At 48.4% G+C, this 17,153-nt stretch overlaps 1 protein-coding gene and 1 non-coding gene across 5 annotated transcripts in view; one reads left to right on the top strand and one right to left on the bottom strand.

The window, feature by feature from the left end:
* The window catches only part of TLCD3B (TLC domain containing 3B), a 29,180-nt gene that overhangs the window by 6,098 nt on the left and 5,929 nt on the right, over nt 1–17,153 (bottom strand). The window contains exons 2-4 of one of the 4 annotated variants that reach the window (XM_060173012.1): nt 15,340–15,464; nt 11,591–11,721; nt 782–865 (exon numbers count right to left, since the gene is read on the bottom strand). In XM_060173012.1, the coding sequence (XP_060028995.1) occupies nt 782–865; nt 11,591–11,721; nt 15,340–15,357 (233 nt within the window). In that variant the 5' untranslated portion in view covers nt 15,358–15,464. Of the gene's footprint in view, nt 1–781; nt 866–1,650; nt 2,222–11,590; nt 11,722–12,618; nt 12,933–15,339; nt 15,465–17,153 lie in introns of those variants that run through there. The other 3 variants (XM_060173013.1, XM_060173014.1, XM_007534674.3) reach the window with 3 other exon arrangements.
* Nucleotides 16,969–17,071, top strand: LOC132533221 (U6 spliceosomal RNA). The gene has a single exon (XR_009545127.1). It is a non-coding gene; the product is annotated as a U6 spliceosomal RNA (small nuclear RNA).

Here is a 17,153-nt window from a genome sequence, read left to right as displayed (position 1 = left end):
TTGCAGGGAAAGTGTGTGTGTGGGGGGTGTCTCTATAGATCAGGGGCTATCCAGTCACTGTCTCTGTGGCTCAGTGGCCACCAGAGATGGGGAGCAGGAGCAGAAGCCAAGAGTGGGGTGTCTGCAGCCAGAGAAGGCAGACCTGGCCTCTGGGTCAGGGAGAACTGGCTCTTCAGCACTGCGGACAGCAACTTCCACCCTCTGTCCAGCTTTGTTGGCAAGCTCTGGCACTGCAGCAGTCAACAGTGCCAAATTCTGGCCTCTTCACCCTGCCCGCCCCACCCCACCCCACCCCACCCCACCCCCCAACATTAGTGGCCTTGCTTGTCTCCTCTCTTCCCCTTCATGCTTGCAGCTGGGGCTGAACACGCAGTTTCGGGGAGATGAGTGAGTCTGGTGGAACACACATGCAGAGTTTGGGTGCTGGTTTGTAGTGGGGTGTGAAGGGTGGAAGGTAGGAGGAGACCAGAGAGGAAGTCCTCTTCAGGCCCTGCCTGAATGACCCCAGAGTCCCAGAAACTGGGAGCTGAGCTGTGGGAAAAGAGGACACTTTTTGATTCCCAGCTCCTTCCCCTGGTTTGACCTTTGGGGACAGGACATGGATAAATTTATCCTGAGGTGTTGAGTTGCAGTGACTGCAGTTAGCTTCCTCAAGTCCAAGTGTAGGAGTAGTTGAGAGAGTCGGGGACCACAGGAGACATCCCCTAGGAGATGGGAGGCAGAGGGAGTCACACATACAAGGTGATAGGGACCTGTGCCTGAGGGGTCCCCTGGCACTTACTGGTCATCAATGATGTGTTTGCAAGAGGTGGAGACAATGTAGCCAGCTGTGGAAGCCATCACAGCCTGGACCGAGGACACCAGCCTGGAGGGACAGAGGTGGGCTGATGAGGACTGGGACACTCCCAGCTCCCAGTCATGACATTGGCAACTTGCTTCTTGGGAGCAGCACCTGGCTCTCCTGTCCAGGGCACACACCCCTAGCACCTGACTGCCTATCTGCTAACTGGGGTCACACCATCCCTACCCTGCCTGCCTGCCTTCTTCCCTCCATTCCAAGTCTTCTCCTCTTAGGAGGACATTGGGAGGTTACCGTAAGGTGGGACAATGCTGAGTGCCTGATGACAAGGCCTCTCCCCAGGGTGGGGACAGGCAGGAGGCAAGGGGGAGTCCCCACCTGCCCCCACCCCCAGCCATCATGCTGGTCCTTAGTCTCCTGTGACCCCAAGTTCCAGAGTCACTTTCCCGGCTCTCTCCTACCACCAGGCTCCCCTCTGGCCCTCTGGCCCTCCACCCGGGGTCCAGCTGTGTTGTCTCATCACTCCTCTGTCCCTTGCCCCCCACCCCAGCACACCCGCACTCCGACCCCCAACCCTTTCTGTGCCCCCCCAACATCTAGAGGAATGTTTTAGCCACATGCTGGGCCCCCTTTCGTGAGGATGGGAGGCTGAATGCGGAAAGGAAAGAAAAGCAGGCTGATATTACTGGACCAGATGGCTTGCAGGGGACCCGGCCTCCCGGGACAGCCCGTGAGGAAGCAGGGTGGCAGGGGCGGGGGGGCGGGGGAGGACAAGCCCACCGGCTGCCACCGCCATTCGGGTCCAGGATCAGGCCACCAGGGGAGAGGAGCGGCGGGAAGGGCCCGGTTACCTGGCGGAGACAATGACGGCGTCCGCCTCTTCCCAGCGTAGCTGGGGCAGCCGCTGGAGCGTGTTCTTGGATAGGAGGAACAGTCCGGGGAACACCACCCCCCCAGCCACCATCGGGGTCAGCATGGTGGCCTCGGCAGGGACAGGGGAGACCGAGCTGAAGGGAGGAGAGTGCAGCAGGGAAGGAGAGAGGCAGAGAAGGGGGGGAAGGATGACAGAGACAGAGAGAGACAGGGCACAAAGGGGACAGGGCGGGGACAGGATGGGACGGGCGCCCCAGCTCCGGCCGGGCAGAGGGAGGACCCGCGGCAGGAGGGATGGCGGGGCGCTGCGGAGGGGCGGGCTCGGGAGCGCTCGCGGCGCAGACTGGGGGAGGGGAGCGGCAGGTGGGGGAGGCTGGGGGGGAGACGAGGGGGGCCCTTAGTCAGCGAGGCTCCCGCCGCCCACCCTCCCCCGGCTGCGCCCACCGGGCATGGCCGAGAACGCCCGGGCCCCTGCCCCGGCCGGTGCCGGCCTGGGCGGCGGGGAGGGGGCGAGGACACTGACCGGACCCCAAAAGCCAGACCCGCAGCGGCGTCGCCCCACGCAGCTCTGAGCCACCTCGGCTGCGACAGAGATGGGGGGCAGGGGAGGAGGGGGAGCCCCTTAAAGAGACCGCAGTTGCGGCACTGGGGGCTGCGGGGGCTCCGCGGCGTGGAGCCGGGAGGGGCTGCTCCCAGGCCAGGGAGGGAGCCCCCAGCTCAGCTGGGATGGGCGCTGAGCCCCCAGGAAGCCCCTCCCCCGCCCTCCCGCCCCCGCCACGCCTGCCAACACCTCCCCAAAGTCCACAGAGACCTACTGGGTGTGTGTGTGGGGGGGTCAGAGCACAGAGGCGCCCACCCCTACAGAAAGGGGGAAGAGAGGGAGAGGGGGAGGGGAGAGAGAGAGGTTCCCTCCAGAGAGGGGATGAGAGAGTGGCGCATCGTACTCTCTGAAGAATGAGTCTAAAGAACAGATGGACATAAAAACACAGCACTGTCAGGGGAGTTGGGCAGTAGCACAGTGGGTTAAGCGCACGTGGCGCGATGCACAAGGACCCGTGTAAGGATCTCGGTTTGAGCCCGCAGCTCGCCACCTGAGGGGAGTCGCTTCACAGGCCATTAAGCTGGTCTGCAGGTGTCTCTTTTCTCTCCCCCTCTCTGTCTTCCCCTCCTCTCTCCAGTTCTGTCTGTCCTATCTAACGACGACGACGACATCAATAATAAAAAAACAAGGGCAACAAAAGGGAAAGTAAATTTTTTAAAAAGCAGCACTGTGTCCTTCAGACTCAGAGCCCCTTCCACACACGCCCCCCTTCGCCCCCTGGGTAAGTGAGACATTCAGGACCAAGACAGGAGTGCCACTAGGTCTTGCACAGGCATAGCCTAGACCTTGTTGGGACAGCACTTTGCCAGGGCTCTGTCCCCATGTCACAGGGCAATGGTCCTAAGGTGAGACCTTGACCCTCTCCAAGGTCACATAGTTAAGAAGAGGCAGGAAGAGCCAGGCTATGGTGCACATGGTTGAGCGCACATAATACCATGTACAGCTACCCGTGTTCAAGCCCCTGGTCCTCACCTGTGGAGGAAAAGCTTCATGGGTGGTGAAGCAGGGCTGTAGATGTCTGTCTCTTTCCCTTTCTACTCCCCCTCACCTCTTGATTTCCCACTGTCCCTTTATAACAAAGATAAAAATTTTAAAAAGCTCTTGAGGGAGTCAGGTGGTAGCTCAGCGGGTTAAGCGCAAAGCGCAAGGACATGCTTAAGGATCCCAGTTGGAGCCCCCGGCTCCCCACCTGCAGGGGAGTCACTTCACAGGCGGTGACGCAGGTCTGCAGGTGTCTTTCTCTCCCTCTCTGTCTTCCCCTCCTCTCTCCATTTCTCTCTGTCCTATCCAACAATGACAACATCAACAATAATAACTACAACAACAATGAAAAACGAGGGCAACCAAAAGGGAAAATAAATACTTTAAAAAATTTAAAAAATTAAAAATAAAATAAATTCTAAAAAAAAAAAAAAAGGCTCTTGAAGAAAAAATGCTTAGAAGTTGGTTGGAGGAGACAGCATAATGTTTCTGCAAAAAAGACTCTCATGCCTGAGGTTCCAATGTCCCAGGTTCAATCCCCCACATTCTTTTAAGCCAAAGCTGTGCAGTACTCTGATTAAAAAAAAAAAAGTAGTAAAGGGGAGTGGGAGGCTGAGCAGTGGATGAAGTTTCTGGACTCTCAAGCTTGAGGTCCTGAGTTCAATCCCCTGCGGTGTATGTGACAGAGTTCTATCTGGCTCCCTTTCTCTCTCCCAAATAATATATATATATATATATATTTTTATTTTATTTTATTTTTTTTTTTATTTTAGAAATGGAGAAAAAATGAGAGGGAGAAAGAGAGACACCTACAGCCCTGCTTCACCACTTCTGAAGCTTTCCTCTTGCAGATGGAGACCAGGGGCTTGACATCAGGTCCTTGTGCCAGGGTAATATGAGAGCTCTACTAGGTGTGCCACCCTCTCCCCCCTTTTTTTTTTCTCTCCCTTTCTTAAGGGCCTGGAGGAAGCCAAGTGGTGCAGCGAATGAAGTGTTAGATGGACAGTCAAGTATGAGGTCCTGAGTATTGATCCCCAGTACTTCATGTATCAGAGTGAAGCTCTAGTCCTTATTTCCCTCATAAATTTATATATATTAAAAGTTGGGGGGATAGCATAGTGGTTATGTGAAAGACATTTGAGCCCGAGGATTCAAAGTTCCAGCTCCTATTCCTGACACAACCATAATTCAGAGTTGAGCAGTACTTTCTTTCTTTTATTGCCAGGGCTCAGTGCCTACACCATGAATCCACTGCTCCTGGAGGCCATTTTTACCCCTTTGTTACCCTGGTTGTTTTACCATTGTTGTGGTTATTATTATAGTTGTTATTGATGTCATTGTTGTTGGATAGGACAGAGAGAAATGGAGAGAGGAGGGGAAGACAGAGAGGGGGAGAGAAAGACAGACACCTGCAGACCTGCTTCACCGCCTGCCTGTGAAGCGACTCCCCTGAAGGTAGGGAGCTGGGGGCTCAAACCGGGATTCTCAAACCGGGATACTGCCTGACCCCCTGAGCAGTGCTTTGATTTTTTTTTTTTTTATTTAAGAAAGGATAAATTAACAAAACCATAGGGTAGGAGGGGTACAACTCCACACAATTCCCACCGCCCAATCTCCATATCCCACCCCCTCCCCCGATAGCTTTCCCATTCTCTATCCCTCTGGGAGCATGGACCCAGGGTCATTGTGGGTTGCAGAAGGTAGAAGGTCTGGCTTCTGTAATTGCTTCCCCGCTGAACATGGGCGTTGACTGGTCGGTCCATACTCCCAGTCTGCCTCTCTCTTTCCTTAGTAGGGTGGGTCTCTGGGGAAGCGGTGAGCAGTGCTTTCTAAGGCATCCCGGCATTGTCTAGTTCAAAGCCCCTCACTCAGCAGTAAGGAAACAGACCCAGTGATTCAGCCAAAGTCTCTCTGCCCGGCCATAACCCCAACTACTTCTCACCACTGCCTCCCTGGAATCCCATCTGAGTCCAGCTGCCCTCTGGGTTTCTGTATGACAGGAAGCCTGTTACCCAAGCCACACAGAGGTTTGCTGGCCCGCCCTACCATGCACCCCAACACCAGCCTTCCAGTTATCTTTGCGTATCCTACCCATAGCCCAATCCATCTCCCCAAAGGGTGACAGACACCTGGGATTTGCAGTTTTGTGCTACCCTCTAGTGGCGGAATGCTGGAACAGAGCGGTCTCTAGCCTTAGGCAGGATTTAGAGACTAAAATTTGAGACGATTGACCTACTGTCCCAACCTCAGGGCCTCAATTCCGGGAAGAACGACCCGACTCTGTGTTTGTTATATGCTGGGAATGGGGCACGGTAATGTTTTGTTCATTCTTTAAATTATTAATTTCTCAATTAGTGATTTAGTGAAAGGGTGAGAGGAAGAACCAGAGCATCACTCTGTACTCTCCTACTGAGTTGTAATTTTTGTTCATCCTTATTTAACCTCCCTTGAAGGAAATAGTCTTGTTTTATAGGCAAGAAACTGAGGCTGAAGTCTGGGAGATTTCTCAGTGGGTAGAACACAGGGCTTTCTGTGTGAGGTCCTGGGTTTCATCTTGACACCAAATATGGCAGAGAAGTCCTCTGATATTTATCTATCTTCAAAATTAAAAAAGAAACCGAGGCTTATAGATTGAAAAGGGGGTGGCTAGAGAATAGCACACCTAGTAGAGTGCCCAGGTTACAATGCTAGAGGATCTAGGTTCAAGCCCCTGAAGCCCCTGGCTCCCCAACCTGCAGGGGGAAGCTTCGCAGTGGGGAAACAGTGTTGCAGGCGTCTCTCTTTCTCTCTCCCTTTCTTTCACTCTCTGTCTCTATCAGAATAAAGGAAAGAAAATGGGAAAAAATGGCCATGGGAAGCAGTGGAGTCATTGTGCAGGCACTGAACCTTAGTGATAAGTCTGGTTGCAAAGAGAGAGACAGAGATGGAGAAAGGAAGGGAGAGGTAGGGGGAATAGCATAGTGGTTATGCAAAAAGACTTTCACACTTGTGATCCAGGAGATGGCTTAGTGGGTAAAGTTTTGTTCTCTCAAGCATGAGGTCCTGAGTTCATTCCCCGGCAGCACATGTGCCAAAGTGATGTCTGGTTCTTTCTCTCTCTCCTATCTTTCACATTATTCACACTCAAACTCCAATGTCCTAGGTTCAATCTCCAGCACCACCATAAACCAGAATTGAACAGTATTGTGATAAAAGCCAAAATCAAAACTAAAAAACCATCAACTAGCTCACTTAGATAGTGCTCTGCTTTACTGTATCAATAACTTAGGTTCAAGTCTGGCCTCCACTGCATTGAGGGACGCTTCAATACTGTGGTCCATATGTCTCTGACTTTTTTTTTTTCTTTACCAAAGCACTGATAAGCTCTGGCTTAAGTGGTACGGGGGATTGAACTAGGGGCTATTGGAGCCTCAGGCATGAGGGGCTCTTTGCATAATCATTTAAAAAATATTTATTTATTCCCTTTTGTTGCCCTTGTTTTATTGTTGTAGTTATTATTGTTGTTATTATTGATGTCATTGTTGTTGGATAGGACAGAGAGAAATGGAGAGAGGAGGGGAAGACAGAGAGGGGGAGAGAAAGATAGACACCTGCAGACCTGCTTCACCACCTGTGAAGTGACTCCCCGGCAGGTGGGGAGCCCGGGGCTCCAACAGGGATCCTTACTCCGGTCCTTGCGCTTTGCGCCATGTGCGCTTAACCTGCTGCGCTACCGCCTGACTCCCTCTTTGCATAATCATTATGTTATCTACCCCCTGCCCTTTCTCAGTCTCCATCTTAAAAGAAAAAAGTGGGAGTTGGGCGGTAACGCAGCAGGTTAAACACATGTGGTGCAAAGCACAAGGACCGGTGTAAGGATCCCGGTTTGAGGCCCCAGCTCCCCACCTGCAGGGGAGTCACTTCACAGGCGGTGAAGCAGGTCTGCAGGTGTCTTTCTCTCCTCCTCTCTGTCTTCCCCTCCTCTCTCCATTTCTCCCTGTCCTATCCAACAACGACGATGACATCAATAGCAACAACAATAATAACTACAACAACAATAAAACAACAAGGGAAACAAAAAGGTAATAAATTAATTAAAAATAAGAAAAAATTAAAATAAAGGGGAGTGGTCCAGGAGGTAGTGCAGTGGGTAAAGCATTAGACTCTCAAGCATGAGGTCCTGAGTTCAATCCCTGGCAGCACATGTACCAGAGTGATGTCTGGTTCTTTCTCCCTCTCTTCCTACCTTTCTCATTAATAAATAAATAAAAATCTTAAAAAAAATAAAATAAAGGGAAACACAAAGTAGAACTTGGACTGGGTTTAGTGTACTGCATCAAAGTAAAGGACTCTGGGCAGCGCGGGAGGGGTTTTTTCAGGCTCTGGTGCATGATGATGGAGGAGGACCTAGGCTGGGGTGAGAGTGTTTTGCAGAAAACTGAGAAATTTTACACATGTACCAACAGCTGTATTTATTCTCACCCCCTAACCCCCCAATATAAAAAAAATAAAATGAAATACTTTTTAAGGGAGTGTTTGAAAAGACACACACCAGGGCTGGAGAGATGCCAGGAGTAGTGCACAGTAGTCCTGGGTTCAGTCCCTGGCCCCACAGTCAAATAGCCAGAGATGACTGGTGCTCAGATCAAATAAATTGATTAATTAAAATTAAAAGCAAGGCAAAAAAAAAATGCTCCAAATCTAAGAATTGGCTTCAACCTATGCTTGTAGCATGCCGAAACAAATGTGAGCAGTCAGGAATCACAGAAGCCAGACCTCCCACTTTCTGCACCCCATAATGACCCTGGGTCCATACTCCCAGAGGGATAAAGAATAGGGAGGCTATGGGAGGGGAGGGGATACGGAGTTCTGGTGGTGGGAATTGTGTGGAGTTGTACCCCTCTTATCCTATGGTCTTGTCAATACTTCCATTTTATATATTGGGAAAAAAAAAAAAAAAAGAACCCTCAGAACCTTCTGGTGAGAGGAGCCTGAACCCTGCAGGGGCCTCGATGTCTTTTTTTTTTTTTTTTTTTTGCTATTGGTTAGAGACAGAGAGAAATTGAGAGAGAATGAGGAGATAGGAAGAAAGACAGAGACAGAGAGATGCCTGCAGACCTGCTTTACTGCCTGTGAAGTGACTCCCCTGCAGGTGGGGAGTCGGGGCGAACCGGGATCCTTCCAATGGTCCTTGTGCTTTGCACCACGTGCGCTTAACCTGCTGCCATACTGCCCTACTCCCGATGTCTTTATTTCAATAAAGCTGTCATTTGTGGTCACTTTCAAAAAAAAAAAAAAAGACAGTTGTTTTTTTAATCTTCCTGAACTCACACACCCAGACATCCAGTAAACTGAATCTTCTGCCGTCTCCCTTTCCTACATTAGATTTGATGGTATATCATGTGTCTATTAAGGTATTTATTTATTTATTTATTTATTTATGAGAAATAGAGAATAAAAGAGAATCAGAGCATCACTCTAACACAAGCAATTCTGGGGACTGAACTCAGGACCTCATGCTTGAGAACCCAATGCTTTATCCAGGGCTTTTTTTTTTAATTGATTTCCCGAGAGGTTGAGACACACAGCGAGAACCAGAGCATCATTCTAGCATGTACAGTTGCCAGGGATTAAATTCAGAACCTCATGCTGCACTTTCCCACCTGCAAGTATTTCTTTGGGCTTTTTTGTTTGTTTGTTTGTTTGTTTGGGTTTTAATATTGTTGTGAGTTTGCTTGCTTTGTTTGTGGTATAAAGTAATTAATATTATTCTGCTTTATTTTTATTTGATTTATAATTTTTTAAAATTATATTTACTTATTTATTGGGTAGAGACAGCCAGAAATCGAGAGGGAAGCGGGAAGGGGGAGAGATACAGAGAGACACCTGCAACTCTGCCTCACCACTCATAAAGCTTTTCCTTTGCAGGTAGGAACTGGGGGCTCAAACCCGAGTCCTTGACCATTGAAACATGTGCGCTTAACCAGGTGAACCTCCACTTGGGCCCTTGATTTTTTTTTTTCTTATATTTGATATGACAGAGAGGAAATAAGAAGGAACAGGGAAATAGGGAGAGAGACAGACACCTGCAGCACTGCTTCACTTCTCATGAGGCTTCCCCCCAGGAGGTGGGAATTGGGGGCTCTAACCTGAGTCCTGTGCATGGTAATGTGTGCATAATGGTGGCCCCATTGCTTATTTAAACTAGGGTGTCACTCAGCTCTGGATATATTTATTTGCTTATTTACTTCATTTTACTAGAGCAGTACTTGATTCTGTTTTATGGTAGTTCAGTGGGACTTGAACTTGAGACACTGGAGCCTCAGGTATAAGAGTCTGTTTGCATAACCATTCCCTGCCCTGTCTCTGGATATCTAAGTAAATCAAATACAGCTGACTAAAAAAAAAAAAAGTGTTTTTATTTTAAAGAATTTATTTATTCAAGAGAAAAGGTGGAGAGAGAGAAAGAACCAGACATTACTCTGGTACATGTTCTGCTGGGGATTGAACTTTGGACCTCATGCTTGAGAGTCCAATGCTTTATCCACTACTCTACCTCCTTGGCCAAAGAGGATGTTTTTATTATTAAGCCCAGTCACAAATGAATCTCTGAGAGGTTAAATGGCTTGTGAGAGATTCCATACTAGTGTTTTTTGAGTCTTTAAAATTTTATTTTTTAAGGACTGGTGTAAGGATACCAGTTCGAGCCCCCAGCTCCCCACCTGCAAGGGAGTCACTTCACAGGTGGTGAAGCAGGTCTGCAGGTGTCTATCTTTTTCTCCCTCTCTCTGTCTTCCCCTCCTCTCTCCATTTCTCTCTGTCCAACAATGACAACAATAATAACTGCAACAATAAAACAACAAGGGCAACAAAAGGGAGTAAATAAATAAATTAATAAATATTTTTAAAAAGAAAAGAATTTTTATTTTTTTAATTAATGAAAGAAAGAGAGAGAATAAGAGTATCACTTTGGCACATATAATGCCAAGGATCAAACTCAGGACCTCATTATGCCTGTGAGCCCAACACTTTATCCACTGTACCACCTCTCAGGCTGCAATATTTTTAGTCTTCCTTTAAATATTTTACTTATTTTATTTATTTGATATAAACATAAAGAAATTGAGAGGGCAGAAGGAGAGAAGGAGAGACACCTGTAGCCCTGACTCACCACTTGTGAAGCTTTCCCCCTGCAGGTGGGGACTGGGGGCTTGAACCCACCGGGATCCTTGTACATTCTAACAATGTGCACTCATGTGCTGCCACCCATCCCCTTAGTTTTTTAAGTCTTAATCTCACTCCCACGACCCCACCAATGTGTCCTGGAGCTCCAATTCCCTAGAACCCCGCCCCACTAGGGAAAGAGAGAGGCAGGCTGGAAGTATGGATTGACCTGTCAACACCCATGTTCAGCGAGGAAGCAATTACAGAAGCCAGACCTTCCACCTTCTGCATCCTACAATGACCCTGGGTCCATACTCCCAGAGGGATAAAGAATAGGAAAGCTGGGAGCCAGGAGGTAGCACAGAGGGTTAAGCACACGTGGCGCCAAGTGTAAGGATCCCGGTTCAAGCCCCCTGCTCCCCACTTGCAGGGGAGTCGCTTCACAGGCAGTGAAGCAGGTCTGCAGGTGTCTATCTTTCTCTCCCCTTCTCTGTCTTCCCCTTCCCTCTCCATTTCTGTCTGTCCTATCCAACAACAACATCAATAGTAACTACAACAATAAAACAACAAGGGCAACAAAAGGGAATAAATAAATAAATAAATAATTTTAAAAAAAGAATAGGAAAGCTATCAAGGGATAGGATGGGATACGAAGTTCTGACGGTGGGAACTGTGAGAAATTGTACCACTCTTATCCTATGATTTTGTCAGTGTTTCCTTTTTATAAATAAATAATTAAAAAAACTTAAAAAAATCTCACTCCCTCACCCTCTCCTATTGTGTGTCCCCCACCACCCCATCCTCCACCTTCCACCCCCAGAAGATTTTTTTTTCCTCCAGGGTTATTGCTGGGGCTCGGTGCCTGCACTACGAATCCACTGCTCCTGGAGGCTTCCCCCCCATTGTTGTTATTGATGTCGTTGTTGTTGAATAGGACAGAGAGAAATGGAGAGAGGAGGGGTAGACAGAGAGGGGGGGAGAAAGACAGACACCTGCAGACCTGCTTCACCGCCTGTGAAGCGACTCCCCTGCAGGTGGGGAGCCAGAGACTCGAACCCAGATTCTTATGCCGGTCTTTGCACTTTGCACCATGTGCGCTTAACCTACTGCACTACCTCCTGACCCAACCCCCAGAAGCTCTTCTAAAAGTAGGAGGTATGTCCAGGAATAATGCCATCACCCTGTCCTCTTACTTGGATGCCACCAAAACTGCCTCAGGTCTCTCCATCCTCAGGTTGGGGTGAGTCTGCAGGCCCCAGCAGAGGAGCGTGAAGATCGCCGGGAAGAAAATGCAGCCTAGTCCGAAGAGCAGGATCATGCCTGCCTGGGTTGAGGAGAGAAGACTGGCTGTGAGCACAGAGACCCACACCACCCGAGACCTGTCCATCCACAGCCATCCCAGGACACCAGGCAGAGCTATTCCCAGGTCCCTCTCCCATCTTTACTATTATTGTTGTTGTTGCCTTTGGATAGAAACAGAAATTGACAAGGGAAGGAGAGATAAGAAAGGAAGAGAAAGACACCTGCAAACTTGCTTCACCATTCATGAAGCTTCCCCCCTGCAGGTGGAGGCCAGGAGGCTTGAGCCCAGGTCCTTATACATTGTAACATGTTCAATCAGCCAGGTGCACAGCTGCCGGCCCCTCCTTTTGTGTGTGTGTTTTTTTAAATATTTATTTATTTATTCCCTTTTGTTGCCCTTGTTGTTTTACTGTTGTAGTTATAGTTGTTGTCGTCCTCGTTGGATAGGACATAGAGAAATGAATGGGGAGAGGAGGGGAAGACAGAGAAGGGGAGAGAAAGACACCTGCAGCCCTGCTTCACCACTTGTGAAGCGACTCCCCTGCAAGTGGGGAGCCGGGGGCTCGAACTGGGATCCTTACCCTAGTTCTTGCGCCTTGTGCCACCTGCATTTAACCTGCTGCGCTACCGCCCAACTCCCCCTTTTGTGTTTTTATTTCCCTTATCTGGGGCATCCAGACAAGCTCGTTGTTTTTTTGTTTGTTTTGGTTGGTTTTTTGTTTGTTTTTACTAATGCATTGCCAACATCTTCATTTTGTCCTGGAATTCCTGAAGCTCCCAGTCTATCTCCCACTTGAAGATTCCCTTCCTCCTTGCACCCCCAGGATGCGCCTACTCTATGTTCACCCCATCTCTCCCATCCTCTGCAGCCCCCCCAGCCCCCTTCTTCTAGGTCCTCAAACTTCATAGCAGGTCTCACCTCTGGGGAGCAAAGTGGAGGCCAGAGAGCATTATCAGCTCCCCTAGACCCGGAAAAAGGAAGAGTGTATATGTTCTCCAATTGTCACGATATCTGAATTTCAAACTGGGTCTTTAAAAAGAAAAAAAAAAAAATCATCCCTTAAAGAATCGGAGAAAGCCTGAGAAGGCATATTTACACACACACAACTTTTGTCTGGAAACACCTTCCCTGTCCTCCATCCCGGGGAGGGGGAGGGCTGAGGAAGGCACAGGAGGGGTGTGGGATGGCTGTCATTCTGCTCCCCTCTAGAGGCTTGGAGCGGAGGCTCTCAGGGTCGGGGAGGGTGTCAAACTGCAGGGGCACGAGCCCAGAGCTGCTCACCCGAGGCAGTTGGAGAACGTGGAAAGGTCTCCCTCCCATTGGTGGGCTTGTGGACAGTTTGGAAAACACCCTCTCCCCATTGGCCCACCTGTTGACACATGTGCCCTATCACTGACTTTGGTGAAGGGGGTGGGTCTGAGAGGGTGGAGCCTTTAGACAAAAATTCACCAATTACAGTTTGTTGATGACTTGACTGACAACTACCTTACTCTGCAAGTCAGAGAGAGCTCAGTGGTTGATCTCTGGTGCTATCTATATGCCCAGACCAGAGTAGGCTCTTTCGCTTCGTTTGTTTTATTTTATTTATTCTATGTGATGACAGATCATAGCACTGCTATGATCTGGTTTACAGTGGTACGGGGAATTGAAATTGAGATATTGGGAACCTCAGACAGAGACTTTTTGCACAACCCTTATGCTATCTCCCCTTCCCCCCAATAAAGATAATTCTGGGAGTTGGGCGGTAGCACAGCGGGTTAAGCGCACGTGGCGCGAAGCACAAGAAGTAATTCTAAACAGATTTCTAGAAAGAGAAAAAGAGCAATCATAAAGAAAGAAATAAGGGGGTCGGGCAGGGTGCTGGGGTACTAGGTGGTGGCGTACCGGGTTAAGCGCACATTGTACCAAGCACAAGGACTCGCGTAACCATGGGTGAAGGGAGGGGTCTCTTTCTCTCTTCTCTCTCTTTTTTTTTTTTTTTTTTTTTTTTTTTAATTTTTTCATATTTATTTTTTATTTATTTATTCCCTTTTGTTGCCCTTGTTGTTTTATTGTTGTAGTTATTATTGTTGTTGTCGTTGTTGGATAGGACAGAGAGAAATGGAGAGAGGGAGGGGAAGACAGAGAGGAGGAGAGAAAGACAGACACCTGCAGACCTGCTTCACCGCCTGTGAAGCGACTCCCATGCAGGTGGGGAGCCGGGGCTCGAACCGGGATCCTTATGCCGGTCCTTGTGCTTTGCGCCACCTGCGCTTAGCCCGCTGCACTACAGCCCGACTCCCTCTTCTCTCTCTTTTTAAGCATTTTCTCTCTTTCTCTCTCTCTCTTTCCTTCCTTCCTTCCTCCTTTCTTTCTTTCTTTCTTTCTTTCTTTCTTTCTTCCTTTCTCCAGGGTTATTGCTGGGACTTGGTGCCTGCATTAGGAATCCACTGGAGGCTATTTTTTCCCTTTTTACCCCCCTTTTTTATCTTTATTTATTTATTGGATAGAGACAGCCACATATCGAGAAAGAAGGGAATGATAGGGAGAGAGAGAGAGGGAGACACCTGCAGCCCTGCTTCACCACTCATGAAGCTTCCCTCATACAGGTGGGGGTTGGGGGCTCAAACCTGGGTCCTTGTGCATTATAACATGTGCATTCAACCTGGTGCGCCAACAGCCGGTCCCACCCTTCTTGTTTATGGTCGTCGTTGTTGTTATTATTATTGTTGTTGCTGTCATTGGTGTTGGATAGGACAGAACGAAATCAAGAGAGGAGGGGAAGACAGAGAAGGGGAGCAACAGATAGTACATGCAGACCTACTTGTGAAGCAACCCTCACCCCCATCCTACCCCCACCCCACCCCCCACCCCCCTGGTGGGGAGCCAGGGGCTTGAACCCGGATCATTGTGCCAGTCCTTGCGCTTTGCTATATGCACTTAACCCACTGTGCTACCGCCCGACCCTCTATTTTTATTTTTATTATTGGATAGAGACAGAGAAATTGAGAGGGAAGGGGGAAATAGAGGGAAGAGACAGAGAGACACCCGCAGCACTGCTTCACTACTCATGAAGCTTTCCCTGTACAGGTGGGGACCAGGGGCTTGAACCTGTGTCCTTGGGCACTGACTGTAATGTGTGTGTTTAACCAGGTGTGCCACCACCTGGCCCCTCTCTATCTCCCCCTCCTCTCTAAATTTTTCTCTGTCCTATCCACTTGAAATAGATTTTTTAAAAAAGTAAATAAATAGAAAAAGAAAAGATACTGATGGCCCATAAAGGACTGAAAAGGTACCAAGTTGAGGTTTGAAACCAGTCAGCCTGTCCTGCTCCCTTCCCAGCTCCTGTGTGGGTTAAATGCCTTCCCCACATAGAGACTACATAGCTGAGCCTCCACTTGTCTGCTCAATATACAGGCACCACCGTTCTCACTATATGCTCTAACACTGCTCCTTAGAACCAGTTCACTTTAATGCTGAGAAAACAGAACCTCAGAGAACTTTACCAACCTGCTCCACCTTCCAGGGTGAGAGGGCAAAACCAGGACTGGGGCTGCTATGAATGCTGGGAGAAGAGAGGGGTAGAGGTCAGGGGAGGCTGAGGGAGACTGTGTGCAAAGAGGGAGGACCTCACTCTCTGCTGCCACCTCTGGGGCTTACCTGGGAGTCTAGAGCCATGCATCAGGAAAGGTCAGGCCTTGGGATCTGAATTGCCACCTACATGTCTTTCACCATGTAGGTTTCTCCTCTTTAGAGCAAAATAGTCCACAGCTGCATAGGTTTATCTGAGAGATAAGAAGGAGGGGAGCCTGGTCAACAATTTGATTGGCTTTGTATGTTAACTCTCTTTTCAGCCACCAGGTTCCAGATGCCAGCATGATGCAGACCAGACTTCCTTGGACAGACAACCCCACCAATGTGTCCTGGAGCTCTGCTTCCCCAGAGACCCACCCTACTAGGGAAAGAGAGAGGCAGACTGGGAGTATGGACCGACCAATCAACGCCCATGTTCAGTGGGGAAGCATTTACAGAAGCCAGACCTTCCACCTTCTGCGACCCACAATAACCTTGGGTCCATACTCCCAGAGGGATAAAGAATGGGAAAGCTATGGGGGGAGGGGATGGGATATAGAGATCTGGTGGTGGGAATTGTGTGGAGCTATACCCCTCTTATCCTACGGTTTTGTTATGTCTCCTTTTTTAAATAAATAAATAAATAAATAAATAATAAAAATAAATAAAATATTTTTTAAATGAGGGGAGCCAAAGAAAGCAGTAATTGGCTTATTTGGTTTACTTAATGTCTCCAGGGCCTCCAGCACACACAACTCCACAACACCTGGAGCTTTCCCCCAGTGCCATGGGACTCCTGTGTGGTGTGACTCAAACTTGGGGTAAGGAGCATTGAGAGGGAGTTGTAAACAATACAGAGAATTGTCAAACATTCAGTTCTCAGACCAAGATCAATGAAGTGTTAAAGTACCCCAAGAATTAGTGCCCTATTTAGAGATGACATTAGAGCCAGCCCCAAATGTATTCAGTAACAATATAGCTGAATAGAAAGAGTGCTTATGTGTGGTCTGGGAGGTGGCGCAGTGGATAAGGCATTGGACTCTCAAGCATGAGGTCCTGAGTTCAGTCCCCGGCAGCACATGTACCAGAGTGATGCCTGGCTCTTTCTCTCTCCTCCTATGTTTCTCATTAATAAATAAATAAAATATATATTTAAAAAGAGTGCTTATAAGGTCATATAAAGAGTTTTAAAATGCTTCATTTGAAAGAGTGTACTTAAAAGTGTGATTCCATAGAAAATTAAGATTATGTTTAAATGTTAACTATAAGAAGATGTTATGTTGTGTTTAAATATTTACTAGAGGATTATAAGAAAGTATAATTATTGGGTGCTGGGCGGTAGCACAGCAGGTTAAGTGCACATGGCACAAAGCGCAAGGACCAGGGTAAGGATCCCAGTTCGAGCCCCCGGCTCCCCACTTGCAGGGGAGTCACTTCACAAGTGGTGAAGCAGGTCTGCAGGTGTCTATCTTTCTCTCCCCTTCTCTGTCTTCCCCTCCTCTCTCCATTTCTCTCTGTCCTACCCAACAACAATGACAGCAATAACAACAACAATAATAACAACAACGATAAACAACAAGGGCAACAAAAGGAAAAAAAAAAAAAAGCCTCCGGGAGCAGTGGATTCGTAGTGCAGGCACCGAGCCCCAGCAATAACCCTGGAGAAAAAAAATTAAAAAAAGAAAGTATAATTATTAAAGTGTGTTAAAATAATGCTTGCTTTAGCAGCACATAAACTAAAATTGGAAAGATACAGAGAATATTAATATGGCCTCTGCACAAGGATGACACGCAAATTTGTGAAGTGTTGCATATTTTAAAAAATGTGGGGCAGAGGGTAGATAGCATAATGGTTATGCAAACAGACTCTCCTGCCTGAGGCTCCAAAGTCCCAGGTTCCA

This window comes from Erinaceus europaeus, chromosome 15 (assembly GCF_950295315.1).
Source record: "Erinaceus europaeus chromosome 15, mEriEur2.1, whole genome shotgun sequence".
Lineage (NCBI taxonomy): Eukaryota > Metazoa > Chordata > Mammalia > Eulipotyphla > Erinaceidae > Erinaceus > Erinaceus europaeus.
The sequence above is the reverse complement of the archived record's forward strand: the minus strand, read 5'-3'. Positions and strand labels throughout refer to the sequence as shown.